The sequence below is a fragment of the Auxenochlorella protothecoides genome (genome assembly GCF_000733215.1).
Source record: "Auxenochlorella protothecoides strain 0710 unplaced genomic scaffold scaffold36, whole genome shotgun sequence".
Lineage (NCBI taxonomy): Eukaryota > Viridiplantae > Chlorophyta > Trebouxiophyceae > Chlorellales > Chlorellaceae > Auxenochlorella > Auxenochlorella protothecoides.
In genome coordinates, this window is record NW_011934143.1 from 308876 (window position 1) to 335129 (window position 26254).

The 26254-nt window shown below is 62.9% G+C and overlaps 6 protein-coding genes across 6 annotated transcripts in view; 4 read left to right on the forward strand and 2 right to left on the reverse strand.

Moving 5' to 3' along the window:
* Positions 1-733, forward strand: part of F751_3386 (Dual specificity protein phosphatase 12) — a gene marked incomplete at both ends in the record, with an annotated part of 6304 nt that extends 5571 nt beyond the window's left edge. The window contains 2 exons of the mRNA XM_011397763.1: positions 36-273; positions 467-733. Coding sequence (XP_011396065.1) covers positions 36-273; positions 467-733 — 505 coding nt within the window. The remainder of the gene's footprint in view (positions 1-35; positions 274-466) is intronic.
* A 246-nt stretch (positions 734-979) lies between these two features.
* Positions 980-5099, reverse strand: F751_3387 (hypothetical protein; the record flags this gene model as incomplete). Its single annotated transcript, XM_011397764.1, has 9 exons — positions 980-1103; positions 1233-1369; positions 1555-1669; positions 2722-2887; positions 3137-3329; positions 3717-3924; positions 4081-4254; positions 4701-4780; positions 4932-5099. The coding sequence occupies 9 exons, from the start codon at positions 5097-5099 to the stop codon at positions 980-982; spliced, it is 1365 nt and encodes a 454-aa protein (XP_011396066.1).
* Positions 5100-6388: 1289 nt separating this feature from the next.
* On the forward strand, positions 6389-12796 carry F751_3388 (Long-chain-fatty-acid-CoA ligase FadD15; the record flags this gene model as incomplete). The annotated part of the gene is made up of 17 exons (XM_011397765.1): positions 6389-6404; positions 6630-6823; positions 7093-7230; positions 7402-7479; positions 8571-8680; positions 9031-9178; positions 9338-9457; positions 9609-9812; positions 9984-10084; positions 10289-10340; positions 10648-10919; positions 11092-11200; positions 11339-11687; positions 11869-11972; positions 12156-12243; positions 12457-12574; positions 12694-12796. 17 exons carry the CDS (start codon positions 6389-6391, stop codon positions 12794-12796), a joined length of 2304 nt encoding a protein of 767 aa, XP_011396067.1.
* Positions 12797-14817: 2021 nt separating this feature from the next.
* On the forward strand, positions 14818-19914 carry F751_3389 (Putative DEAD-box ATP-dependent RNA helicase 29; the record flags this gene model as incomplete). Its single annotated transcript, XM_011397766.1, has 14 exons — positions 14818-14956; positions 15135-15512; positions 15691-15809; positions 16074-16240; positions 16458-16741; positions 16913-17003; positions 17191-17326; positions 17532-17693; positions 17868-17933; positions 18072-18171; positions 18413-18778; positions 19059-19171; positions 19352-19482; positions 19737-19914. 14 exons carry the CDS (start codon positions 14818-14820, stop codon positions 19912-19914), a joined length of 2430 nt encoding a protein of 809 aa, XP_011396068.1.
* A 583-nt stretch (positions 19915-20497) lies between these two features.
* F751_3390 (RNA-binding protein NOB1) lies at positions 20498-22254 on the reverse strand (the record flags this gene model as incomplete). The annotated part of the gene is made up of 3 exons (XM_011397767.1): positions 20498-21083; positions 21270-21729; positions 21987-22254. The coding sequence occupies 3 exons, from the start codon at positions 22252-22254 to the stop codon at positions 20498-20500; spliced, it is 1314 nt and encodes a 437-aa protein (XP_011396069.1).
* A 1126-nt stretch (positions 22255-23380) lies between these two features.
* F751_3391 (Apocarotenoid-15,15'-oxygenase) overlaps positions 23381-26254 on the forward strand; it is a gene marked incomplete at both ends in the record, with an annotated part of 4611 nt that continues 1737 nt past the window's right edge. Inside the window, 10 exons of the mRNA XM_011397768.1 lie at positions 23381-23507; positions 23649-23816; positions 24019-24182; positions 24318-24441; positions 24591-24709; positions 24889-25015; positions 25199-25273; positions 25470-25584; positions 25701-25791; positions 25935-26069. Coding sequence (XP_011396070.1) covers positions 23381-23507; positions 23649-23816; positions 24019-24182; positions 24318-24441; positions 24591-24709; positions 24889-25015; positions 25199-25273; positions 25470-25584; positions 25701-25791; positions 25935-26069 — 1245 coding nt within the window. The remainder of the gene's footprint in view (positions 23508-23648; positions 23817-24018; positions 24183-24317; positions 24442-24590; positions 24710-24888; positions 25016-25198; positions 25274-25469; positions 25585-25700; positions 25792-25934; positions 26070-26254) is intronic.

A 26254-nucleotide genomic window follows, 5' to 3' on the forward strand; every position in this document is an offset into this window, starting at 1 on the left:
CCCCCCCCCGCCCCCCCCCCCCCCCCACCTGGCAGCATTGGGAACCAGGGAGTCTCCGTGGACGATTGGTACCCGGCCCTCAGCGTGGCCAAGGAGGACCTTTTTAACTCCCTCACCGCCGGCGGCATCGCCGCCTTCCCCGGGATCAAGGAGCTGATCGCCGCCGCGCGGGGGGCGGGCTTGGGCGTGGCCATCGCCTCGTCGGGCAGCCCGGGCAAGATCGCGCGGAATCTCCAGTCCTCCGGCCTGGCCGGCCTGGTGCCGGAGGAGCTGGTGAGCAACGTGGCTGTGGCAGGGAGAGGGAGAGGGGATGTGTGCTCGCCCGCTGAGAGCCTGTGTCGGGCATCATCGCGCCGTAGCACCCCGTTGCTCTGCCAGCCGCATGCCGGCTCCACCCCCCGGCCCCACTCCTCCTCGAGCATCGCACCTCCACGATGCTAGTCACCAAACCATACGCAACTTGCAGACGGTGAGCGCGGCCTACGTGGCGAGGGGCAAGCCGGCCCCAGACGTCTACCTGGAGGCGCTGCGTCGCCTGGGCTGCGCCGACGCCAGCCGGGCCCTGGTGATCGAGGACGCAGTGAACGGGTGCCGGGCGGCCAGGGCCGCAGGCTGCTTTGTCGTGGGGGTGACTAATACCCTGCCCCGCGCCATGATGGCGCCGGCGGCCGATCTGGTGGTGGACCATGTGTCTGAGCTGGAGGGGGTGCTTGTGCCAGCAAAGAGGGCCTGAGGTGGAGAGAGCCCGGGTGTTGAAACCATGCCCTTCCCCGAAACAAGTTGCCTGTGGGGGCGCCGGGATTGATCCACCGCCATTTTCCCTGGATCTGAGTGGCAGCTCTGGGCCTGAGTGCACACCCAGCTCTGAATCACTCGGAACTCGCTCTGGTACTTTTTGTGCTGGAGGTTGGTGTCCCCAATAGGGTTCTGTGCAGCGACACCATCAGGAAGCCGTGCAGACAGCAGGCCGTGATTGCCCTCAGCAGGGCAGCATCAGACCTGGTATGCCATGGGTGGTTCCACTGTCCTTGAGGTCGGCCCTCGGCGCCCCCTTCCTTCCCCGGCTTCCAGTGAGCTTGGCAGCGCGCAGCTTCAGGTACTCCCTGTGGTGGGTTGCTTGTGGGCAGTGCTTGGCAGTGGATGAAGCCATCACTGGCCCCGCAGCCATGCCAGCAAGTCTACAGGCCGGCAGTGCCAGTGGCACTGCATGAAAGGGCCCCCCATCCACCCACTTGTCGATGATCCAGTCGTCGTCGCTGGAGTAGGAGTTCAGCTCAAAGACGGTGTCATCGATGACATCAGGCTCCCCCATCACGCCCACCAGCCGCCCTCTGGCCTTTGCCGTCAGAGTGGGGCCGTTCTTCTTGCTCTGCAGGGGTGGTGGGTGGGAGGGCAGCCAGCCGGCTCAGAGGAGCAGTGCTCCCAGGCGCGACAGGTTCATTGTCTTACCAGACATTCATTCCCCGAGTATCGCCCCAACACAACTCGTGCAAACAGTGGCAACTCAGAGCGCTTCCTCGCTCCCACCACTGTCTGCATGACGCTGCCACTCACCACCGACAAGGCCAGCGCGTCTGCAGCCGAGGCGAGCCAGGGAGGACCCACGTGTGTGCTCCGCCTGAAGCCCTTCCGCAGGAGCTTCTCGCTGGCTGCATGGACGAGCAGCTCCCTGCCACTCGCGTGGGGTGCGGGGACGGCGGCAGGAGCAGCGCCTGCTGTAGCCGCTGCCTGCAATGCTGGCGCACGGCCATCTTCTTCCGTAGCTGTGCCGTGCATGCCAGGGGCTGGACTGCCATCCTGACAGGCCTCACTCTCCCTCTCTGGGGTCTGGGTGTTGCTTGGTCCTGCTGTGCCTGCGACATCTCCTGCTGATTGCTGGAACACCCCCTCTGGGTATTGTTGTCTGTCCCTCCTTTGCAACAGCTTTCGCAGCCCCTCCTCCACACCCTGTTTAGCGAGGGGTTGCGGAGCGTGTGAAGGATGCACCGATGTTCGACCTGGCTCTCACAGGGACGAAGATCTTGGGTAAGCCAGCATGCCACATCCCCCCTGCAGTGTCCACACATTCCACCGCCAAAACCAGCACGCACAGTGCAGAGTTGCAAGACCAGTGTCTCATTCATCAAGGTCGCGACCGAGTAGTGAGAGTCCTCTGGTGTGATCACATTGTCTTCAGCATCCATGCTTGCTGTGCCCTGAGGCTGGCCGACCACGGACGTGAGGATCCTCTGGATACACCTCAGCCCCTGCGTAAGGGGCGAGCAACTCGCTTGCCGCTCTGGGTGCTGCGACACCTCAACATCTGGAGTTTCCTGGATTGCTATTCCCAGATTTCAGTCGTGTGTTGAGAGCAATAGCAAAGCGTAGTCTCCTTCTGCCCCACTGCAGCATCCACTTGCCTGTTCGGCGGCAGTCGTGATGCTGAGGAGCCGTTTCATACTCTGTCGCTGCGCCGCCCTCTCCTGCTGTGCGGACTCGAGCGCCACCTGGGCCTCCTCCAAGGCCGCGCTGGCCTCACCTTCTGCAGCATTGGTGAGGCGGGTAGATTCAGTGATCAATTTTGCATGGTGGGGGGCAGACAGGAAGCTGTCTCCTGGGTAGGCATGCTCTTTGACTGCACACCCGCTGATCGATGTCCCCAGCAATGTCCTTTACCCCAGCGAGTGAGTGCAGCCCGCTGCACCAGTCCATCTCCAGATCTAGACCCTAGCAGCCACCCACGCACCCCCCAGCCCGCCGATCTCAGATGCTCGGGATGCTTGTCGCTGGAGCTGGAGCTCCGCGGCATGCGCCGCCCTGCCTTCTTCCAGAGCCGCCCTGACCTCCCCATCCTGCACGTCTGCCAGTGCCGCGAGCTCCTTCATCGCCTCCTCCTTGGCTTTCAGCTCTGCATGAACACAGGGGGGGTGGATGGATGGGACTCGCAGCATGTGGAGAACGAGCTGGTGGATCCGAGCCCCCTTGGACTCTCCAATCAATTTTCGTCAGGTGCCGCGGGAAGAATGAGATGCAGGTGGAGGCCAATCACAGAGAGACTGCCTGACCAGGCTCGTCCCTTTGGTGATGGGTTGGAAGGGGTGGGCAGGCCACACAACCCAGCCTCCAGTCCCTCAGCACTCCAAAGTCCAGCCCTCACCCTGCCAGAAAGCAATGACTCCGTCAGGGTGGAGTGCTCCGGTGGCAGCATGCAGCCTGTTCCACTGTCCCTCCAGGATGTCAAGGGGCGCAGGGGGCGGGAACCGACGCGCTGCGGCCTGAGAGCCGTCGCTGGGAGCCTCTCGCTGGTCGGAGGCCAGGGAGGACTCCCGCAGCAGACGCTCCTTCGCTTCCTGTAGAGTCAGGGTCAGGACAGGGAGCACCATCGTGGTGTGCGACGGGGGAGGGGCACGAGGCGGCATGCAATGACCAGGGTGTGCCAGGCTGTGCAGGCTGCGCTGAAGCCCCGCCGAGGGGAACACATGCAGGAGACTCTTGCACCTGGCGCCACCCTCGCACCCGGGCCCTGACGGCGGCCTCTAGTCTGGCGCGCCTGTCGGCATTCTCCCTTTCCAGCAGGCGCACCGTGGGGGGGGGGGCAATCTGTGCTGAGGCCACAGGGCGCGTGTCGATGCGAGGATTGGTTCGAGGCCCGTGCATCGGGTGTCCACCGGCCCGCTGGCTTGAACTTGACGACCCAGTCCAGACAGACGATTCCAACGTCACCCCAGAGCACCCACCTCTTTTGCCCGTTCCTTGACCTTCTTGTGCCAGTCCGTCAGGACTTGCTCGGACATGGTGGCCGCCTTGTGCAGTGCCTGCTCGGCAGCTTCCCGAGCAATGCTGGTGTCGTGCACTGCCTGCACCAGGGTGGCTTCGTCCTGGCTTGCCGCCTCCTGCAGGCGAGTGGCCTCCAGCAGCGCCGCAGAGGCCTGGGCCTGGTCGCGCCTGGGGTGGGGGTGGGGGGGGGAGGCAGAGCGTGATGCCGATGGCCATCCCATGGTCAAGAGGCCGAGGCTGGCATCGAGCCCACTGGCTGAGCAACCTTGGACCTAGAAACACTGTCCTGGGTGAGCCAGACACCGCTCAGCAGAGGTCCCTCACCTGGCCTTGGCCTCTGCCGCTGCCGCTGCGGTCCGAGCCGCTTGGAGGGACGTGATCTCCGACTGGGTGGCCTCCAGCGCCGCCAGCGTGGCGGTGGCGGCATCCTCGGTCTCGCTCGGCCCAGGGATCATGAGCATTTGGATGGCCAGACTCTCCCCCTCCAGTTCCTTCTTCCTGTTGCGGAAAATGGCTCTTGAGGGGGTGTTACGGCCAAAGCCCTTGAACAATGCGATATTCTGCTCGAGTGAGGCCAAATGTAGTGCATCACAGCCGGCCAGGCTGCATAAGTTGGGCTCCCGTGAACTGTCCGACCCCTGGACCTCCTTGCCTCGTCTGCAGCACGCGAACCTCCTCACGCAGTTCATTGAGTCTTTCCTTCTTTGCAGCCACCTCCCGAAGCAAGGCTGCAATGTCTTGCTGCTGCAGCTCACCTCCTGATGGGAGCGAATAACGGCACAAGATGCAGGTGGGGTTTCCCAGGCATGGAACATGAGAAAGGGACACTGCAGGTGCTCGCAGGGCCAAGATTACCTACTGGACCGAGTGCTCAGGTTTCTGCCCCACACAGTCTGGTTGACGGCTACTCACAATCTAAAACCTGCGAATCCTGCTCACCCGACTTCCCAACTTCATTCTTCAGACTGATCAGGGCGCCCAGCAGACCCTGGCGCTCTGCCTTGACTTGAGCCAGTTGGCGACGCTGGGCATGGGACAGGAGGCGACGCATGAGCTCAAGCCATCAACACTCCTCCACTTCGCTGTGCAGTGCCTGCCCATGCGCTGGGTGGCAACCTACCCTGGAGCTCCCCTGCAGTCTCACGGCATCTCCTCAGTCCCCTGCTGACACTCACAATCACTTCGTCCTCGGGCAGCTCGAACTCCCGCGTCGTGGTGGATCCAGGTTTGGAGCTGAGGTACTTGGTCTTCTGGCCCTGCGGGGCTGCCTTGGCTGCCACCTTGGGGTGCCCAGCCAGGATCTTGGAGAGCTCGGGAGCCGCCTGCACAACGGTGGGTGGCATTTCGGAGATTCAACTCTGTTGTGTCTAGATCCAAAACGACCCTGGGACCCCCTGATGTCCAGATCACCTTGACGAGCTCATCCCGCAACAGGAGCTTGGGGAGGCAGAGCGTAGATTTCTTTGCTTTCGCCATTGAGCTGGAGACCTGCGATCCGGCCTCCAAAACAGATTGATGGCCGGACTAGCAGCTTGAAAGCAGCATTGCGTCAGTCAGGACCAGGAATCTCTCTGTGGGTCCGGGCAGCAGTGTCGGACATGTCTGTTCAACCGGGTCAAGGGTAATGCCAAGTACCGCATGTGGGGCAACACAGCATCCCTTCAAAGACAATTTGGCCTGACTGACCAATACCTCGCAGGAAGGACCGTGCCTCGCTCTCATTGGTGCGTCAAGGGCACCCCTAAGGCTCATTCTCATTGGCAATGGCAAGAAAGTTAGAAGTCCACCGCGACGACAAAGCTTCCGTGATAGCCCAGCCCCATCGAGAAAACGGCGATTATTCTGCAGACCGGACATCGGTAGAGATACACCTCGAGAGCCTGTCAGAAAGGGCCAGGGCCGGATCAACCTTTAAAGGCCGGCGCACAGTGCCGTCACTGGGGCCATGTCACCGGCGAGGTGTGATCGTCTGCATGGGACATTGCAATATGAAGCAAGTGCACTCCCTGGTAACGTAAATGCTCAATGTCTTAGTATCACCCCTGCAGGTCCAGGAGCGCGTCTCCCCGGGAGCGCAGCTTGAGCAGGAGTCCCAGCCGCGACCTCATCTCCGACCATTCCCGCAGCCCCAGCCGTACGTGTGCCGCCTGTATGACCCTCGATGCCGCTTATTTGTCTGCTGCCCCGCCCCGGCCCTCCCTGCCGCGACCGCCCGGCCATGCGCCCGCCCGCGAAGCGTGATCTTCTTCCCACCCTCCACGCCCGCAGCCGCGCCTCGGGCTGCCTCCCGCAGTCCCCGCCGGGACTCCCGGTCCCCAAGCCGCAAGACCACCCGCAGCCCTGCTCGCAGCAACGACTCGCGCAGCCCCGCACCCAGGAGGGGGTCGCGCAGTCCCGCCCGCCGCGGCCGTTCTCGCAGCAGATCGCCTGCTGCGGCTTCTCGCCCAGGATCATGGAAGGTGAGGGTCACAGCAAGCCGGGTGCTGCAGGGCCATGCTGCCAGGGCGTGCCAGGCCTCTGTGTGGGAAGAGCAGCCGCTAAACCATGCCTCGGTGCTTGCGATGTTCAGGCGAAGCTGGAGGAGCTCTTCGACAAGGGCACCCTCAAGAGCTCAGACTTGGACGACGCCCTGATGTCAGACATGGCTGGTGAGTTTGGGTGGCGATGCAGTGGGTGGGGGAAAGAGGTTGGGAGGGGTGCCAGGCGGGGGAGCCGCAGCGGATGGGGTGGCAGTCGGTGCTCCAGGGCATGCTCTGAGGAGCTCCAAACCGGGCCACGCACCGCTCACCTCCCCTGCCCCGTCTGCCCTCCCTGTTGCTGGACCCTCTGTCTTCCCCTGATGCTCCACCAACCCATCCCTCACCTCCATGCAGCTCTGGGGGAGGAGGGCGCCCTCTGCGTCGTCCAGCGCCTGTCCGAGTCGGACTTTTCGCGCGTCCACTCCATCGGCGGCTTTGTCAGTGGCATCATCCGCCGCGTGCGGCAGGACGGCCCCGACCGCGGGAACGGCCAGATCGACATCCTGCCGCGCTCCGTGAGGCGCCGGGTAGAGGACCTGATCGCCCAGGTGTGGTGGGTGGGATGAAGCGGCAGGCAGGGGAGTGGGGATTCTCACTTCATGGGGCCGGCCCACCCCCAAAAAAGGAGAGTGTGCGCTCTGAAAATCCTGGTTGAGGGGTGTCCCTCTCTGCCCCCGGGCAGGGAGTCGGTGCTCTGTCCCATGCAGACTGCTATCCGGCAGCCCTCGGTGCTGGACCCACATCAGCCCCTTCTCGCCTGGGCCCCTCCCCATGCATGGCGGCCGACTCGCGCCCACCCATGTCCCTCGATGCGCAGGACAAGATTGGGAAGCATGAGGTGGATGCCCGCATGGTCCGGGCCCTGGCCGACCTGCCAGAGCGGCTGGGCGAGGAGGCCTGCACGCGCTTCGATCAGAGCGTGGACTCGGGGGTCCGCTCCCGCCAGGGCTTCATGGTGGGTTTTGAGGGTGGCATCTGTAGGGGGTGATTGATATGGCGACCGCCCGGCCCCGCAGCTCAGAGTGGGCCGGGAACGGTTGCAGTTGACGGTCTTGCGCAGAGAGGGCGTGGAGCAGGCCGTCGAACATGCCACCAAGCACGCACATGCACCCCTTGACCCGTGTAGATGGGCATCATCAAGCGTCTGGTGGAGGAGGACCGCTTCGGAAGGCCCCCGCCAGCGGGCTACCGAAGGAGCGGGTGGGTGGGGTGGAGCGGGATGCTGGATGGACAGTCATCAGCGGACCTGTGCCAGACCTGTCTGGAGGGCTGGCAAGGTTCCTATCGCGCTGCTGGCTTGCTCAACTCCTTTCTGGGGGACCTTTTGCATCCTTGGTATGTGGCAATCTGACACATATATCGTGGACCTTCTCCCTCAGGGCCAGCTATGGCGGCGGCGGTGGCTATGGCGGCGGCGGCGGTGGCTACGGCAGCGGTGGCCATGGCAGTGGCGGATATGGCGGTGGCGGATATGGCGGTGGCGGCGGGTACGGTGGCGGCACTGGTGGCGGGTACGGCGGGTACGGTGGCGGTGGCGGCTATGGTGGTGGGTCGGGGGGCTACGACCGCGGGTATGAGCGTCCCAGATACGATGACCGGCCACGCTACGAGGAGCGCCCACGCTATGACGACCGCCCCCGCTACGACGACCGGCCACGCTACGACGATCGGGACCGCTATGAGCGTCGCTACTGAGGGGGAGGGAGCTTGCGATGGGAGGGGCGGGTGCCGTCCTGGGTATTTGCCTCTGCCGCTCTGGCCAAAGCCAGCCCTGTTGATCTGATTCTTGTGTGCACCCTCCCGGTAAGAAGTCGGACTGCAGCAAGGGAGTACAGGGGCTGCAGAGGGCTTGAATTGGAGCCTGCTGCACGGCGGGTCAGGAGGACCTTATCCTCGAGCATGACGTGGCACCAGGCCGGGGATGCCGAGTTTACGAACAATTGGGCGAGTGCCACCGGAAGCCTCCTGCGCAGCAAAACCAGAACTTCGAGGCAAAACTCACCTGCTCTGACCGATTATAATGCGTTCGTGAAATGAGCACAATGTATACTACCATGGGGCCCGCCATGGACAGCCTTCCTGGGATGTCCCGTGTGCTTCCCTTGGGCACAGGCCACACCTCGCAATTGAAGCCATGGCGGACGAGGCCTTTCATGACTCATTCAAAAGGAACACGAAACGGACGTGTACATCGTATCAAGGTTTGTGAGGTCCCAGCGCTGTATGGTCTGCAATGCTCGCGTCTCGGAGCATGAAGGTGCAGCATAGCCTTCAACAACCCCCCATCGCGCGCAGAGGAAGGTGGCCGAGGTACAGTACTCCCCCGCCCCACAGCCCCTGGAGAGGACCACCTCTTCGAGAAAGCCGTCGCTGCGTGTGACCGAGGCAGCTTCCCTGCCTGACCTGTGAGGTAGCGGTGTCAGTGACCCGCATGTGTCTCCCTGCCAGGTTGGTGCAGCGCGCCGCATGCCTGATGGAACATCGACCCACCTCTGAACATTTTCTATGCTGTTCTTTCCTCATGTAGGTGGCAGCAACTCTCTGAAGTCCATGGCGATGCTGTAGCGTTTGTTGACCCCCACCAGCAGCCTGTCAGCTCCATCACGTTCAGGCAAGGCGCCCATGGAGTCGAGCAATGGCGTGCCCGGCTAAGGCCTGAGTCAACCTACCAGGACATCCAAATGGTCAGTGTATGCCTGATTATGACTGTCTCACCTGTCCAAGCCCCAGCCCAACAATTTATGTGCCACAACAGGGAGTTCTCTGAGACAATCGATCGCTTTGCAGCCGGCTTGCAGAGCCTAGGATTGGAGAAGGGGGAGCGGGTGGCCTTGTTCTCAGAGGGCAGCTCACGGTGGATGGTGGCTGACCAGGGCATCATGTCAGCGGGGGGCGTCGATGCGGTGAGGGGGGGGGGTCGTGCAGAAAATGGTGTGCATCTGGTGTCCATGTAAACAGTCTTCAGGCACCCCGCGACTTTGGCCGAGCCTGCAGCATAGCATGCCTACTTGCGTGCTATGACCACATGTACCTCCAAAGCATGCTCGATGGCTTCTTCATAGGTGCGTGGTACTGCAAACCCGGTCGAGGAGCTGGAGCAGATAGTGCTCAGCTCGCAGGCGTCAGGATTAGTCATCCAGGATGCATCGAGCCTGGCCGCGCTCCTGCCCCGACTGTGCGAGGTGAGATGAGGGTCCCGAATGGGAGACTGGGATGGTGTGCCTGAAGGAAGGCAGCAGCCAGAATACTGCCGGCAGACTTGCATCGATGCCCCACATCCTACACTGACAAGCGCTCTTTCTCAGGAAGCCTCTCACCGTGACCGCCCTGCAGGGTGTGCCCCAGCGTCAGCTCAAGTTTGTGGTGCAGCTGTGGGGGGATGTGGCAGAGGAGGCACGTGCGGCGCTTCCCTGCTCGGTGTTGTCCTATGCCGAGCTGCTGGCTCGGGGGGCGGAGACCTCCCTGCAGCGAGTGGATTTGACAGAGGATGACCTGGCAACGCTGGTGTACACATCTGGCACCACGGGCAACCCAAGGGTGAGTGCGCCTGTGTGGGGGACAGTGGGGCGAAGGATGGGCATGGAGGCGCCTAGTGCAGCCTGGGGGAGGGGCCTGCAGGTGTGATATTCAGTCGCTGTCTGACATGATCATGGCACAGCTTTCTGTATGTTCTGACAAATCCCAACGTGTCCATCTCCATCCCAACAGGGCGTCATGTTGACCCACGGCAACCTGCTGTACCAGCTGCGCTCCTTTCCCACGCTCCTGGAGCTGAAGGCGGGGGAGTCCACCCTGAATCTTCTGCCGCCGTGGCACATTTATCAGCGCACATGCCAGTGCGAGAGAGGGGGTGGGGGGGGGGGGCAAGGAATCGTCAGCGTCAGCATGCAGGGGCATGAGGTTGTGTGTGGCTTGAGGCTCTGTGTGCATGCCTCTGTCAGGGCCCGACTGAGCCAGATGGAGCCTGCAATCGAAGCCGACCCCCTTCTGCTCCCCCCTAAAATGAACAACAGGTATTACATTGCCTCCTGCGGCTGCCGTCAAGTGTTCACCTCCGTCCGACATGTGCGCTGGAAGGGGCGGTTGTAGAAGAGGGTGACCCATGCCGACACTGGGTGTGGGGAGACGGCTTGGCTGTGCAGGCTCTGCGCGCGAGGGCAGTGCGCCAAGCCAGCTCGGCGCTGCATCTTGCCGTGTCGCTCCGGGCGGTGGCTCGGCGTAGCTTCGTGCAGCTGAGGCGTCCTGGCGCCCCGGAGCCCCTTTCCAACGCGACCAGCCACACTGCATCCATCCCCATGGCCTCAATGGCAGCCTCGTCACTCCATTTGCACCCTCTCCAAGTACTCCTTTCCCCCCCACTGACCCTGTGCAGTTCCGGGACGACCTGCAGCGACACCCCCCCACCTACTTTGTGTGCGTCCCCCTGGTCCTGGAGACCCTGTACTCCAGGGTCAAACACATGCTGACCAGGGCCAGCCTGGTGAGGCGCACCCTGGCGACGAGCCTGCTGGCCGCTGCGCTGGCCTACACGCGCGCTCGGCGGGTCGTGAATGAAGAAAGTCTGGCGTATGTGTGCACTGGCACGCCCCTGCTGGCCTTTGCCAGAGCCTGGCTGGTGACCATGCTACTGGCGCCACTCAACTGGTGAGTGGCTGCGCAGAGGGTGCCTCAGGAACAGGGTGTGCCGCCCAGATTGTGTGGTGGGCACGCCCACGGCACGATTGCATGGTGCTCGCATGATGCGCTGTGTGCAAACTTGTGGCCAGTGCCCCAGACATGCACCAGCCCACTTTGGCCCCCCTGACCTGTGCCCCAGGCTGGCACAGAAATTGGTCGTCAGCAAGGTCCGGGCCGGCCTTGGAGTGAGCAGGGGCATCGTCTCCGGTGGAGGGTCCTTGGCTGCCCACCTGGACGACTTTTACGAGGTGCGGCAGCTTGCTGGTGCCACGGCGGCCTGAGGGGCCTGGTGAGGGCGTAGGCTACACACAGGGGCGCCGGCGAGCTGGACTCGGTGCCTCCCTGCCTGAACCTCAGAGCCGGCTCCACCTCCCCTCCGGCCACAGGCCATCGGCATCCCGGTGCTGAATGGGTGGGGCCTGACCGAGACGTCCCCAGTCCTGGCCTGTCGCTCCATGACAACCGGCCCCAACATCCGCGGGTCGGTGGGGAGGCCGCTGCCCGGGACGCGGGTGCGGGTGGTGGACCCGGGGTCAAGGGAGGAGGTGCCCGACGGCACGCAGGGCCTCCTGCTGGCCAGCGGACCCGGCCTCATGTCAGGCTACTGGAACGATGCCCTCGGCACCGCGGCAGTTCTGCTCGAGTCCCAGGGCCAGAGGTGGTTTGACTCCGGGGACCTGGGCTGGAAGGTGCCGGAGGCTGGGGGCGCAGCAGCAGGGGCTCTGGTCCTCTCCGGTGAGTGCTTGGGACTGTACGCTGGGAATGAAGGACTTTTGGGGGGGGGGGAGGATGCATGGTCGTGCTGCTGCAGTGCCTGGAGCTCAGCGGTCCGGTGCTCCCAACACTGCTGGGAGCTGCATCCCTCAGGCCGCCTGGTAGGCTGCCTGAGCCGCGACGCCACTCCCCTCTTCCACAGGACGTGCCAAGGACACGATCGTGCTGTCCAATGGCGAGAACGTGCAGCCCCAGTCCCTGGAGGACGCCATCTGTACCTCGCCCTACATAACCTTTGCTGTGCTGGTGAGCAATGGGCGCTGGATGGCGTTGTGCTGGGCTAGGGGGACCGAGAACTAACAACGCATTGGGTGGTCCACATTTCTGACGGGATGACCGGCTGGGACCACTCCATCTCAACTCCCAGCTCCCCGCTCAACCTGCTTCCCAATGTCTGGAATGACTCCACACCTTGCCCCCCTGTTCGAGGTGGGTGACGGCCATCGTGCCTTGGGCGCGCTGCTGGTCCCCAACCGCGAGACGCTGGGGGAGGTGCCTGGGGCGATTGATGATTCAGGTGAGGGTGCGCAGAGGCTGTGGCCAGGACCCCGCCCCCCCTCTCCCTGAGCTCGTGGCTCCTGGCGTGGTGGCCGGGATGCTGGCACTGCAGGCTGGCCCTCTCGTTGAGTGGAGGGACTTTTGCCAGCCCAGGGCCATCAAGGAGCACAGGTGGACCCTAGCACCCACATTTGCGATTTGGCCAACTCCCTCTACCCTGTCCCTGCCCCAGGTGCCCTGGACGTCAAGCTTGTGACAAGCCTGCTGAAGGCAGAGGTGACCAAGGCCTGCGTCGGCCGGGCTCCCTGGGAGAAGGTGCACGCTGTGCACGTCCTGCAGGATCCATTCAGGTGATTGTGACGGTAGCTTGAAACCATCAGCCCAGGACCTGCATGCATTGCTCCTGCTGGGCTCAATAGTCCCACAGTCGACCAAAACCATCCACCCCTCGTCCCCCCAACCCATGCAGCATGGATGATGGCACCCTGACCCGAACGATGAAGCCCTGCCGTCCAAAGATCCGGATCAAGTATGCCTCTGAGGTCAAGTCCTTGGAGGCAGCACTGCGCTGATATTCCGCGTCCATCGAGCTGACACGAAACCTTCGCCTGGCCTTGGCGGCAGCCAGGCCCCAAATTCAATTGTATACTCTGATTTGGATTGTGGGCCGGACTTGCCATGCCCAGCGAGCCATGACACCCCCAGCCCTTCCAACACGAATGACCCTTTAAACTACCCAGTGCCCGGACTCAACAAGACCTGGCCCCCTTCCCATAGCTCCCTTCTGGCTGCATACAGCGCCAGCCTCAACCTCTAGCGACCCACCTGCACCCCACGCATGATCTCTTTTTAGTCACATGCACCTGTCCTAATGGGACGTTACGAGGGGAAGGGGCGGGGCAGACAGGAGCGCGGCCGCCTCTGCCCTGAGCTCGGCCAGGCGGGATAGTCTGGCCTGCACCGCTGGAGGGATCAGGGGCCCAGGCTCGGCCCGGCGTGCTAGGCCCCGCTGCCGGGCCTCCAGCATGCCCAGCGTGGCCTGAGCCCTCGCCGAGGAGACCACGTTGCTGGGACTGCATGGTGGGGTTTGGCAGGGAATGGACATGTTTGGGATGGCCACTTGCACCATGCACATCACCACTTGGTCTGGGGAGACGCAATGGGCTGGGGTCTTTGGGGAGAAGCACATGGGATGCGAGGTCTTGCACATTCACCCCAAAACCTGGGTACCCACATCCAGTCAAGTCCAGATCCAAGAAAGCAAGGACCCTTGAACCCTAGAAGCCCCAGCTGGCAAGCGATTACCCATCCCACCACCCCAACACCCGCCATGCCTTGCATCTCGTCGATCCCTGGCCATGTCGCCCAGCAGCGCAGCCGCGACCTTCTGCAGCTCTTCAAGGCGCCCTAGAGCCTCCTTGACTTCTTGCCGTGGTGGCGGCTCTGGCAAGCTGAGTGCGGCGCCCTCGGACCATTCAGGGACTTGCAGCTCTGGCATGCAGCGTCGGAGGTGGATGTGGAGCTCTGTGGCGGTTCGCGCCTGGCTCGGGTCCTGATGGAAATCTGTGGATGCGTGGATGCCTGACTCGCCGTGCTCTTTGCTTGAAGGGGATCGCTTCACAAAAGGGGACCAGCAGAGGTTTGGCGGACTCCTTGGTGCCGCATCACCAGGTGCGATCGTCCCAGATGCAGCCTTCGGTAGGGGTGTCCCTTGCCTGGCCGCAGCGTCGTGCAGGGAGGCTTTGGGAGGGGCAGGCAAGCGGCAGCGCCTGGGTCGGCTCACAGGTCTGGCCTCTTCGCTCCCTGACGAGGTGCACGTTGGCGCAGTGCTGGCGGGGGGAAGAGGCCGGGACGCCTTGGGCGGAGGTGTCCAGAGTGAGGCCGAGGCTGCACTGGGTGCCACAAAGGGACGATACCTGCTGGCTCGTACCACCGTGCTGCCGGCTGAGTCTCGCGGGGTGGGACGGCTCAATGGACTGAAGGTTGTCGGGGGCCGCATGGCAGGGCTGGAGGCAGAAGGCGTCGATGATGTGGCAGCCGATCTCGCCTGTGTACAGGGGTAAAATCAGGGGGTCCGCACGACAACGGAGGGGCCCTGGACATGGTGGAAGCACTGTCTCAATCCCTTGCAGTCACACATCCCCCTATCGGCACTATACGACGAACCTTCCTCTCCAGTCGACCAGCCAGGGAGCTGGCGAAGCCGGGAGACTCTGCGTGTGTGCCCTTTTCCGGTGTCATAACGCTCTATTGACAGGGCTTGAAAACATGAGTTTGTCCCATAGATCCCGTGGATGGCAACTAGAGTCACCTATCGGATTTTCCAAGCTGGACGACCGCACCAGAGTCGTGTAGTCGATGAGACCATCGGCATTTTGCATCCAGGGCGCGGTAGAGAGCGCGCGCGCAAACGTCGGGATACTTTTGCATGGCGAGCGACTGCTTCCTCCCGATTTATGGACCTGAGCTTCAAGATTCTTGACTGCAACAAGCTTTTCAGCTATAATAGCATATAGGTCGGCATATCGCGGTGTGTCTGGCGTGACCAGAGCTGGGCACAGGCACTCCCCAGTCGCCGGGAGGTGACTCGACCATGGCCCGCCAGCCAGGTCCATCTAGGGACGCAGAAGCGTTTCCTGAGCCCGAAACGGTGGAATTTGGCTGGAATGACGACCGTAAGGTGTCAGGGCGTCGCAAGAAGCTGCAACACAAGGCCAAGCCCGGCAGCTTTGGTGAGCCGGGGCCTGCCGAGCGTGCTGAAGTGTCAAAAATGAGAGCCATTGCCTCGTGGCTGGGCACCTTCTGAAAAGTACTCATGGACAGGGAATCCAGACAATATGGCACTCAGAGGATCCCCCACCCCTCCCCACCCACATATATCTCCCCACCCACAATCCCACCCCCGTACAGAGACCATGGGGCTCTCCGAGACGGTCCTGCGCGGCATCAAGCGCAAAGGCTACCGCCTGCCCACCCCCATCCAGCGCAAGTCGGTACCACTGGTACTGCAGGGCCTGGACGTGGTGGGCATGGCGCGCACCGGCTCCGGCAAGACCGCCGCCTTCGTGGTGCCCCTGCTGGAGAAGCTGCGGGCCCACTCGCCCAGCACGGGCACACGTGGTTTGATCCTGGCCCCCACCCGCGAGCTGGCCCTGCAGACGCACAAGGTGGTCAAGGAGCTGGGAAGGTACACCGACCTGCGCACCGCCTGCCTCGTGGGCGGCGACTCCATGGAGGCCCAGTTTGCAGAGCTGGCATCCTTCCCGGATGTCATCGTGGCCACCCCAGGTGCGACAGGATGGTCGTGCTGTTGAGAAACTGGGGACCGGGAGTATTGAGAAGGCGCGGGCTGGCACTCATCCAGGGACCCTGAGGCTTTGATGTCCAAGCTCTTGGCACCAACCCCTTTCCGTGGCTCACACCCTCCCCAACTCATGCGCCCATTGGGGCCTCACTGCAAGCGCAGGCCGCCTCATGCACCACCTGCAGGAGGTGGATGGCTTCTCTCTTTCCTCCATCTCCTACGTGGTGTTTGACGAGGCCGACCGCCTGTTTGAGATGGGGTTTGCGGAGCAGCTCAAGCAGGTGCAGCACGGTTGGTGGGGCGGAGTGTGCACCTCCGCGGGTCATCTGTGTGGTGAAGGCTTGACCTGGGGCCCACCTGCACCTCTGCCAGGCCTGGGCCGCAGGCGTCGTGCTGCAGTCTGCACCGGTTGCAGAGCAGTCCTCCTGGAATCCTGCCGTCGCTGACCATGCTGGGTCTGTGCGTCCCTTGCCCAAGTCGTCTGGCACGACCCAACGCACCTGGACTCCACCCCCCCCACCTTAAACCTTCCCCCCAATCCCCAGATCCTGGCGGGCATGCCATCCGGCCGCCAGACGCTCCTTTTCTCGGCCACCATGCCAAAGGCACTGGCCCAGTTTGCACGCGCAGGGCTGAAGACCCCGGAGCTGGTCAGGCTCGACACGGACACCAAGATCTCCCCGGAGCTGTGCACCGCCTTCTTCACCGTCAGGTGTTGTTTTTGTTGTTCAGGAGATGCCTGGGGTGCAGAGCAGGGTTTGTAGTTTGCTTTCACCCAAGCGCCAGCACGACGTAGCATTCCTCTCAGTGCCTCGCTCTACACTGGCCCTCCCCTCTTCTTCACTCACCCTCTAGTTAGCCCCATTCCCTCCCATGCCCTCTCAACCCCCTTCTCACCGTATCTATTTCACCCACCACACCGCTTGCAGGGCGGAGGACAAGACGGCGGCCCTGCTCTTCCTGGTCAGAGAGCTCATCCCCTCGCACCAGCCCACGGTGGTTTTTGCCGCCACGCGGCACAGCGTGGAGTTCCTGGTGGGCCTGCTGGAGGCGGAGGGCATAGAAAGCGCGCACGTGCACGGCGCCATGGATCAGATGGCCCGCAAGATCCACATCGCCAAGTTCAGGGCGGGGCGCGTCAACCTGCTGGTGGTCACCGACGTCGCGGCGCGTGGCCTGGACATCCCCCTGCTGGACAACGTCATCAATTATGGTGAGGGGCCGCGGAAGTGCATGCGGGGCGTGCGGGTGGGGAGGGGTCCCTGCTCGGGCCGGGAGGGTGCATGGACTTGCGGGGGCCCTGTGCCAACCCCCCCCACCCCAATGCCCCCAGATTCAAGCTGTCACTGCCACTGCTCTCTCCCACACACCCACACCCCTGCAGACTTCCCGCCCAAGCCCAAGCTGTTTGTGCACCGGACGGGGCGTGTTGCTCGTGCAGGGAGGCCCGGCACAGCCTACTCCTTGGTCACCAGGTGCTGAGCATGGGGGTTGGGGTGAGGCAGCATGTATTGCAGGATGTGCTGGTCATGCACTCAAGCAACTCGATGGGACTGCGGTTGGGACCATTCTTTGGAGCGCAGCCATTCCCAGAAGTATGGCCAGCTGCATGAGCGTGGTAAGCCCTCAAGAGGCCCTTCCTCGCTCAACTCTTTGTTACAGGGACGAGATCCCGTACCTCCTGGACCTCCACCTCTTCCTGTCGCGGCCGTTGTCAGTAGCCCCTGTGCGGGCCATTGGCGAGGCGGCCGAGGCGGTCATGGACCCCAGCGTCTCCCTGCTGGGCGCCTTCCCGCAGGTGCGTGGCTGGGCAGGGGTGGGAAAGTTGCATGCCCGGCAGCTGGAAGTGGCGCGCATCGATCTGATGTTCTGAGGATGGATGCAGCTCGGCAGCAACCCGTCGGTTATTGGAGCACTAGAGGGCTCCAGAAGGCTTCAGAGGGGGCCCTCGCTCTCATCGGCCGCTTCCCAACCCCCTCTCACTCCACTCCCTACATGAACAGACGGCACTGGACCTGGAGGTGGAGAGGGTGCGCGCCGCCATCGCCTCCTCGTACGACTTGGCGGGCCTCCAGAAGCCCTGCGAGAACGCATTCAAGTTGTACCTGAAGACTCGGCCCCCCGCCGTCCCGGAGAGCATCAAGAGGGCCAGGACCCTGCCCAGGGTGAGACGCTGGGTCAGGAATGGGCAAGCAGCAATCCCTGGACCTGCATTCTGTGGTGCTGCTTGTGATGATGCGGTGTACTTGACAGTGCGCGTGAGGCCTGCCTTCAGGGGATGTGTTCGGGATCCCTGTTTCCACACCACAAACCAGTCTCATGGGCCCCCCTCTGCGCAGGAGGGAATGCACCCCCTGCTTGCTGCGGCCATCCCCTCGGCTGCACTGGGAGGCATGGAGGCCCAGGTGAGGCAGGGGTGGTTGGGCGAACGACGCGGCATGCCCAGGAGCATGCGCTCTGATGCTCAATCAGGAGCGGCGACACGTTTTGCACAGGAATGGCAGCCAGTACACGCTTTACGCCCCTCCCGTCAAACTCTGCAGGAGTCCCTGGCAGCTTTCACCTCTGCCTTGAAGAGCTATCGGCCGTCACAGACCGTCTTTGAGGCGGAGATGGCGCCGGCACGCCGCGGCGAGGGCGCCGGTGAGTTCCAACCCGTGGGCTGTCGGGGCTGCTCGGGGTGCGGCGTAGATCTACCGAGCTGCATTGACGGCCTGCTGTCCAGTGCTGGGACGTGTCGAAACAACCAGATTTCCAGCTCTCGGTGTCAAAGAAGACTGCGAGGGCCTTCTCAGAGCAACAGTGTACACCAGAACACGTGTGCTTGCTGCCATGTGCCTGCCTCTCCCCCTCAAACCCACCTTGCCTCGACCTCCCCCCCCAGGCGCCACTGCCATCCCCGGCGTGTCGGCCTTGGCCCCCGGGGAGAAGCTGGTGGAGGTGATGCGCGTGAAACGAGCGGCGCACACCAGCACCATCTCCGCCACCAAGCGACAGCGGGAGCTGGACGCCGAGGAGCGCGCCGCTGATGTCGGTGGCGCAGAGGCGGGGGCGGTGCTGGCCACGGCGCCCGCCTCCAAGCGCCTGAGCCTGGTACCAGAGACGGAGGCTGCCGGGGGCCGGTACAGGGAGGAGGGCTTCTACGTGAGCCATGTGCCGGGGGAGGGGGAGCGGGAGGAGTCCTTCTACGCTGCAGCAGAGGCCGGCCAGTTCAACGACGCCGTGCTGGACCTCACCGCAGAGGATGCAGGTGAGGGTGAGGGCTTACAGGTGGCTGGTGAGGGAGGGAAGCAGGCGGGGACAGCCCCACCTGGTGCTTGGGGAGGGGGAGGTGGAGTGAGGGGAAGGAGGATTCCACCAAATCCAAAAAGTCCATGACACTGGCCGTGCCCTTCTCGAGAGAGGTGACTGGCTCAAGGCCTTTTGAAGGGGTGGGAGGGTGGGATGAATTCCCAGCCCCTGGGCGACCAGCATACCCCTGACTCCTGCAGCCCCATCCCCCCCAACCGTCCCTCCATCCCTCACTGCAGCCGGGATGCGGTCCCAAAAGTCGCAATACCACTGGGACAAGCGCAGCAAAAAGTACGTCAAGCTCCAGGCAGACGAGACGGTCAAGGCGGGGCGCCGCATCCCAGGGTCAAAGGTGAGGTTTTGTGTTGGGCGGATGTCGTTTGGAAGGCATGGTACTCAAGGGTTGGCTGCTGTACTGTCTGAATTTCTGTCGAGATACTGGCAAAGACATGGTGCTTTCAAGAGCAGCCTACTCTCCGCCCGGCACCAGGAGCATCAGCCAGCATACCAAGTGCCTGCACCCCATGCGCAGAGTGGTGGCAAGGGCAAGAAGGAGGAGGGTTCTGGGCTGTACAAGAAGTGGGCGGCAAAGAACAAGATGCAGGTGGCTGGGCCTAAGGAGGCAGCTGGAGCGGCAGCCCTGGCCAAGCAGATGGGTGAAAGGTGCGAGGGAGAGTTGTGAGGGGAGGGCATGGCTGTGAGCAATGATTGTGTAATGCTTGCGAGTGCCTGTGGGGATGGCGCAGAGTCTGTGCCCTGCGGTGCTGTGGAGAGGGTGCCTTGCCGACACCCCACGGACCAGGCCGCCAGCCTGCAACCCGCTGTGCACCGGCCATGCTTCGGAGGCATCGGGCGCATTGTAACCCCTCGCGCGCACCGGGAACCCACGCTCGAACACCCATTGACCGCCCCTCCAGGTTCAAGCGCGGCGGGCGCGGCTGGGTGAACCCCCTGAAGCCCGAGGCCGGCGGCGACGATCCCCGGGCGCGCGACGAGATCAAGAACCCGGAGCAGGTCCGCAAGCAGCGCAAACTAGACGAGCGCATGCGGGAGCGGCAGCAGGGTGGGCGGGGCGGACGGGGGGGGGGCCTCTAGCAGGGGCCGGGGGGTTGGTTCCAGCCGAGGGCGGGGCGGCAGCAGCCGCGGCGGCGGCAGCAGCCGCGGCGGCGAGCGAGGCGGCGGCGGCTCCAAGCCAGCCAGCCGGGGCGGCGGCAAGTTTGGAGACCGGCGCCCGGGAGGCGTGCGTGGCGGCGGCGTCAGCAAGCCCGCCAGCAGCCGTGCGAAGGCCTCTGGTCGGGGCGGGTCCAGCAGCCGAGGCGGGTCCAGCAGTCGGGGAGGGTCCAGCGCTCGTGGAGGCGGCCGGGGCGGGGGCCGGGGCCGGCGATGATGCTCTGCACTCTCGCCGATGTGCTGCTGTCATGCAAATCACTTGGTTGGGGACTGTCAGCCCCTCTATGTCTCATCAATGTACATGGTGGTTGCATGAAGGTAGTGGCAGTCAGCGAGACCTCAGGAAAAAGGGCGGGTCCAGGGTGGCCTTGCAACTCTCTCGGTATCAGAGTGCGGTCGTCGTCAGCCAACCAAGGGCAGGTGAGCAATGGACGCCAGTAGGAATGTTCCCTGGCGCCCAGCACGAAGTCTACTCCGTCCCTCCCCGACGCCTTCCGGACCCCCTTTTCTACTTGCGCCGGCGGTTGGTGGCCACGTGCTTTCGCTCATTGGGGTTGTGCTTCCAGCCCGCCAGCAGCGCGGCCGCGCCCTTGTCCGCCATGGCCCCCAGACCCGCAGCCTGGTGCCAGGTGTCGGTGGTGTACTCGGCCGCAAAGGGATCCACCTCGCCCTCCGCCTTGCGCGCCGCGCGGCGCCGCGCCTTCCCCGTGCGCTGCATCAGCACGTCCTCGGCCAGGATCACGTCCTTGGCCCGCCCGCCACGCGGCTTGGGCAGCGCGAAGCGCGTGCCGCGCAGGACGTGCCGCTTGCGCACGCCGTACTGCTCCACGCCCTCGGGCGAGACGCTGACGTGGACGCGCTCCATGGCGGCGTTCCCGCAGCGCGCACAGAACACGCGGCCCACCTCCTTGGACACCTGGAAGCAGGCGCCGCAGCGCAGGACCCAGCGCGACAGCCGCGTCACGCGGCGGTTGTCGGGAGTGACCAGCCGCAGGCCCATCTGCAGGATCACGTTCTGCATCGCAAAGTCGGCGGTCAGGACGCAGACCGAGGAGGCGGCGGCGGGGGAGGGGCCCGCATCGTCCCCGCTCTGGCTCCGGGCCTCCGCCTCGCACCCCTCGCCCTCCTCGTCCCCGCTCTCCTCCCCGCCACTGCTGCTGCCGCTGCACTCCGCCTCCTCGGCGGCCGCCGCGGCGGCCGCCGCCTCGCGCTGCGCGTGCCGGATGGCCCGGCGCCGCTGCCGTCGCGCCTTGTTGGGCGTGGCGGCGGCTGTGGTCCACTCGCCCTCCTCGGCGTCCTCCCTGTCGCCGTCGTCGTCAGAGGAGTCGTCGCCGCCACTGCTGGAGCCCGCCGCCACGGCCGCCTCGGCCAGGGCCCGCGCCGCTCGAGCGGCCTCAGTGTCGCCGTCCGCGGTCTCCCTTTCCTCCAGCGCCAGCGCCTGCATCTGGGCGGCCACATGGCTGCCCGTCCCCGCCGCGGCGGCCAGCGCCTCCTGTTCGGCGGCCTCCTCGGCGGCGTTCAGGCGCTCCATCTCCGCCCAGTTCTCGCCGCCCTCGCCCCAGCCGGGCAGCGTGCGCGTCTCCTTCACGCGCCGAGAGACGATCTTGAGTGGGGGGGGGAGGTCCCGCACGCGCCTGGGGCCGTGGCGCGCGATCTCCAGCATGCGGGTCAGGGCAATCAGCCGCACGTCGGCGCTGGACAGGGCATGCGCGTCGCCCGTGGCCCGGGCAAAGCGCAGCACTGTGGATGGAGGGGCGGGGAGGTTGTGGGCTTGATGCAGGAACACACATGTGCCGGCGAGCACCGGCCGAGGAATGTTTTTGGGTGGGGATCCCGAGGTCAAAGGACTGGGGCGCTGGCCGGCCACCTGCCACCCCCCCCCGCCAGCAGCAGGGCTCTCCGCCTTGGCATGCCGATTTTAGCAGAGCACACGAACCAATCGCCGCCTCCTCCACGCCCCATGCACATTCCCCCTCTCCCCGCCCAACATTGCATACCCGCTTTGACGTCCTCCTCAGCAGGCTCTGTTGCCTCCAGGGTGTAGGGCAGAGCCTCCAGGGTGGCACGTGACTTTTTGTCACGCACCTCCGCAAGCACCTCGGGAGTGGTCACTGCACGGTTGGCCAGCTTGGCCAGGAGGAGCAGCCCCTGCCCCGAGATGATGGCATTGGCATCCAGCACCGCCACATCCACCGACTCGTCCGGGCCTATGTCGGTGCTGGGGATTGCAGGCGCCGCTTTCTTGGCTATGGAAGCCCAGCTCATGGTCTTAGCGTGGGCTGGGCAGTGGTGAAGGGCTTCCCTGCTGCAAGGTGGTGCGGTGGTGCAGACCCCGACTGGTGCTTCGCTGTGGACGGCGGCACCGAGACGGTCGTGGGGGGGAGTTCGCAAGCACCCCAAAACAGTACGGATAGTTCATATATAATCGATTATCTCATGACATGTTTAATATGATGTTGTAGCTTGTAATGCCGCCACGGTCCGTCGTGGTGATTTCGTCGATGTGGCGCCAGCGCCTTATTTTGGTCCGGGAAGTGCGACTGAGCGCTTGGTCAAGGGTCTGGTTCGCGAGAAGTGCACAAGTACCGGCCCTAGCATACCGAGGCTAGGTACGAAGCTGTTCCGCGTAAACTTCTGATTTAGAAGAATCGTACGGAACCCTTGACCGTTGCGTGTTGTGGAGGAGAGGCTTGACCTCTGAGGACGCCACCTTTGGACGATAGAAGTGATGGTCTTAGAAGGCGCATTGAATGGCTGGAGACGTCCAATGCATGTTGGCTACATCTTATGAAAGTTGTAGCCAGCACACTTTGGTGCATGATTCGATCGTCTCGTCCAGCCAGGGTGCGTGAAGTCGGTCGGCAGGACCTACTTATATGTCGGATCCCATGGGCAATCACGAGGCGATAGCACATGACTCTGCATTTCCAGACCGGGTTAGTTGCTTATGGAAGGCATATTTCCATCGATCCGAACCCCTTCCCCATGGACCTCCCTTCCATGACCATTCTCGGCCATGGTCACGTCGGGGCAGTTCAACACCACACAAACAACAACGCGCGAGGGTACGATCCACATACGTCCTTGCCGCATAATTTCCTCCACATTACTTGCGTTACAATCGCATCCCACACCCCTTGACCATTCTTGGAAGGACACAGTCAAATAAGTCGCGCATTACCCGCGATCTTGGCCAATGAATCTAATGGGCTCGGTTAAGTCCACGCTCCGTGGGGTCGGTCTGCTGCCCACAGCTCGCCAGGACGCAGCTATCACCCGCGTTTCCACCAATCCAGCCTCACAAAACCATGCCGAAGCGTTGAGCTCCTCGCAGAGGGGTCGGACAAGCCCGCGACCCTCTGCAAAAGTGCACGCCATTGCGGAAGGCCACATGGTGGCGCCACCAACACACACCGAGACGGACCGCGTAGATGAGCGGGAGTGGGCGGAGTTCCTCAAGTCCTTTACATCCCTGCACCAGGAGAGGTCATACTGGGTGCCTGATGCCCAGGTCGAAGGTCAGTCCACGCAACATGGATGTGGAGCGGCAGGATGTGCACGGCTACCCTGTTGGCATGTAGGGTCTTGGAGACATGCGATGCATGGACATCTCCTTGCATGCTGCCATAAAGCTGCAACAAAATATCTATCATACACAGGCACAATCCCTAAGGAATTGGAGGGGACCCTCCTCAAGAATGGACCCGGCCAGTTTGAGATTGGGGGGCAGAAGGTGGCGCACCCCTTTGATGGGGACGGCATGGTAGCCGCCTTTGCCTTCAAGGAAGGCCGCTGTTTCTTCAGCAACCGATTCGTGCGCACCAAAGGTGTGCCAGGGGGTGTGGTTCATGTTGGATGCAAGTTTGTTACACGCCGACTCAGATCCTGGTCAAGGTGCTTGCAGTGTCCGCTCCATGCAGCAAGCTGCTTCTCGCTAGCGCCACACAACAATGCTACCAGGATGCTTGGCCTCCAACACAAGGCCCCCTCCCCCCATGATCTTCTCACACACCCATCCAACACATGCAGCCTATACCGAGGAACAGCGGGCGGGGCGCATGCTGTACCGAGGCGCATTCTCGGCTGGCAACCCCGGCGGAAAGGGTTTCTTTAACCCCTTCAAGCTTGATGTGAAGGGCATCGCCAACACCGGCGTGGTTCGCTGGGGTGGGCGTACTCTCGCCCTCTACGAGGTGGGTGCCCTGGATGTGCTTGAGGCATGCTCGTGCGCGCTGGTACGGGCACCCAAGATCCCAGGTCCGGCTAGAACCTAGCTTCCATAGGCCTTGTCCTCTCTTGAACCCTTCCTCACTTCATGTCAATGACAGAGGGACATGCCCTATGAGCTGGAGTCTCCAGACCTCCAGACCCTGGGAACTACAGATGCCGACGGGGCGCTCAAGGATACAGACCCCTACTTTGGGGCGCACTATCGCATCACCACCGACGCTGGTGGGCTGGACGTGCTGTGCGGTCATGCCCTTGTGGGAAGGGCTGGTTGGCTTCCTTGCCCTGCTTTATCTCTATCACTGATTTCCTTGTGCTTCTACTCTTTCATCCGAGCTGGCAGCTCATCATGTGCACACTATCCGGTAGTGCAGATGGAAAGCGGACGCTGATTGGCTTCTCTTCCTCAGAGGTCGGCAGCCAGAACCGACTGACCGTCTGGGAGTTTGATGAGGACTTCAACCGTTTGACAAGAACCCAAGAGGTCTTCAAGGTAGGGGGTTGCGCTGAGCAAACTGACCTGAATGGAGTGAGATTGGCCTCTGTGGTCTCAGGCCCTGTGGCTCTGTTGGCTGATTGACCTCCCAACGCTTGGGTTGGGCAGTCATTGCTTGCGTCACCAGCCACCACCCCTGGTGCTTACCTCCTTCTCCCCATCGCCCCCCCCTTCAGGGTGCATTCGGGTTCTACCACGACTTTGCGATGACCGAGAAACACTACGTTTTCTTACAGAACCCAATCCGACTGAACTTGTACAAGTTCGTCACCCAGTACATGCTGGGAAAGGCCGGCGTGGCAGGTGGGCAGGCTGAGCTTGACCCTGGGGGTGCTTGGAAGACCTTCCAGCTTCTTGTGGAATTGGTTTAACAGTGACGATCCAGTGCTGAAAGTTTGCTGCCCAAAGACAAGTGTCGAGGAATGAATGACAGTCCTTTTGGTCCTCGTCTCTCCCATGCATCCGACATCCCCCCTGTCCTCGCAGAGTGCCTGGAGTTTGATACCAGCCAGAAGAGCCTCATCCATCTCATCCCCAGGCCTGGAAAGGGCGGCATGCGAGGTATGTGGAGGCTGAGCACCTGTTGTTTTTGGGCATCTGCGAATGTGCTTTGACAAGATGCCTTCAGGTTCTGGGGTGGGACAGAATTGTAATGATCACGACATGTGTAGGAGATTGCCTGTTGCATGCTGTGGGCGCGCCCATCATGTCCACTGATTGTGTACGTCACATCATCCCCCTCATACTACCACCGTAGGAACCTATGAGACAACGCCATTTTTTGCATTCCATCACTGCAATGCCTTTGAGTCTGCCGACGGCAAGACCCTGATCCTCGACACCGTGGCGGAGCTCAAGGGTGTTATCTTTTCGTAAGTGTTGATGCTGGCTGATTGCCTCATTGTGGGCCTGGAATACTGATTCTGATCCTGATGCTGTGCGCTGGCAGGCAATCCCCACTCATCCCAGCTTCTGATATTGATAACAGGGCCAAGGTGGAGGGACCTGACACCGTCTATGGGCGTGAAGAGAACCGTGGGTCCCTCACGCGCCTCTCCATCAATCTGGCCTCGGGCAAGGTACCGTTTGGCTGCTGTTGCATACATGATGGCCTTGCTCAATGATGTCACAGGTCTTTCTTGGGGGTGGGGCACCTGCTTGGCTAGAAGTAAGCATGGTGGGCTCTGCAAATCCATCATCAGCTTCATTCTGGCATGTGCAGGTGGACCAGCGTGTGCTCATCGATAGGTCTGTCGAGTTCCCGTCCGTGGCTTCCACGGTCGTGGCCAAGCCTCACCGCCACATATACATGGTCGGGGATAGGTTCAACTCGCCAGACACTTGGGGCCCTGTCCAGGTCAGTCTGGCTTGGGGAGAGGTTGTATGTGCTAGTGGAGTTGCCATGAGGGGCTGACATGGAATGCCCCCCCACCTGCAGTATACAAGGGGAGGGGGTGGTGCTGGGTGGGAGTGATGGTTGTTAGCATTCCATGGCTGACTTTGACTTCCCCTGTGGACTGCCACACTGAGCTCCCGACGACG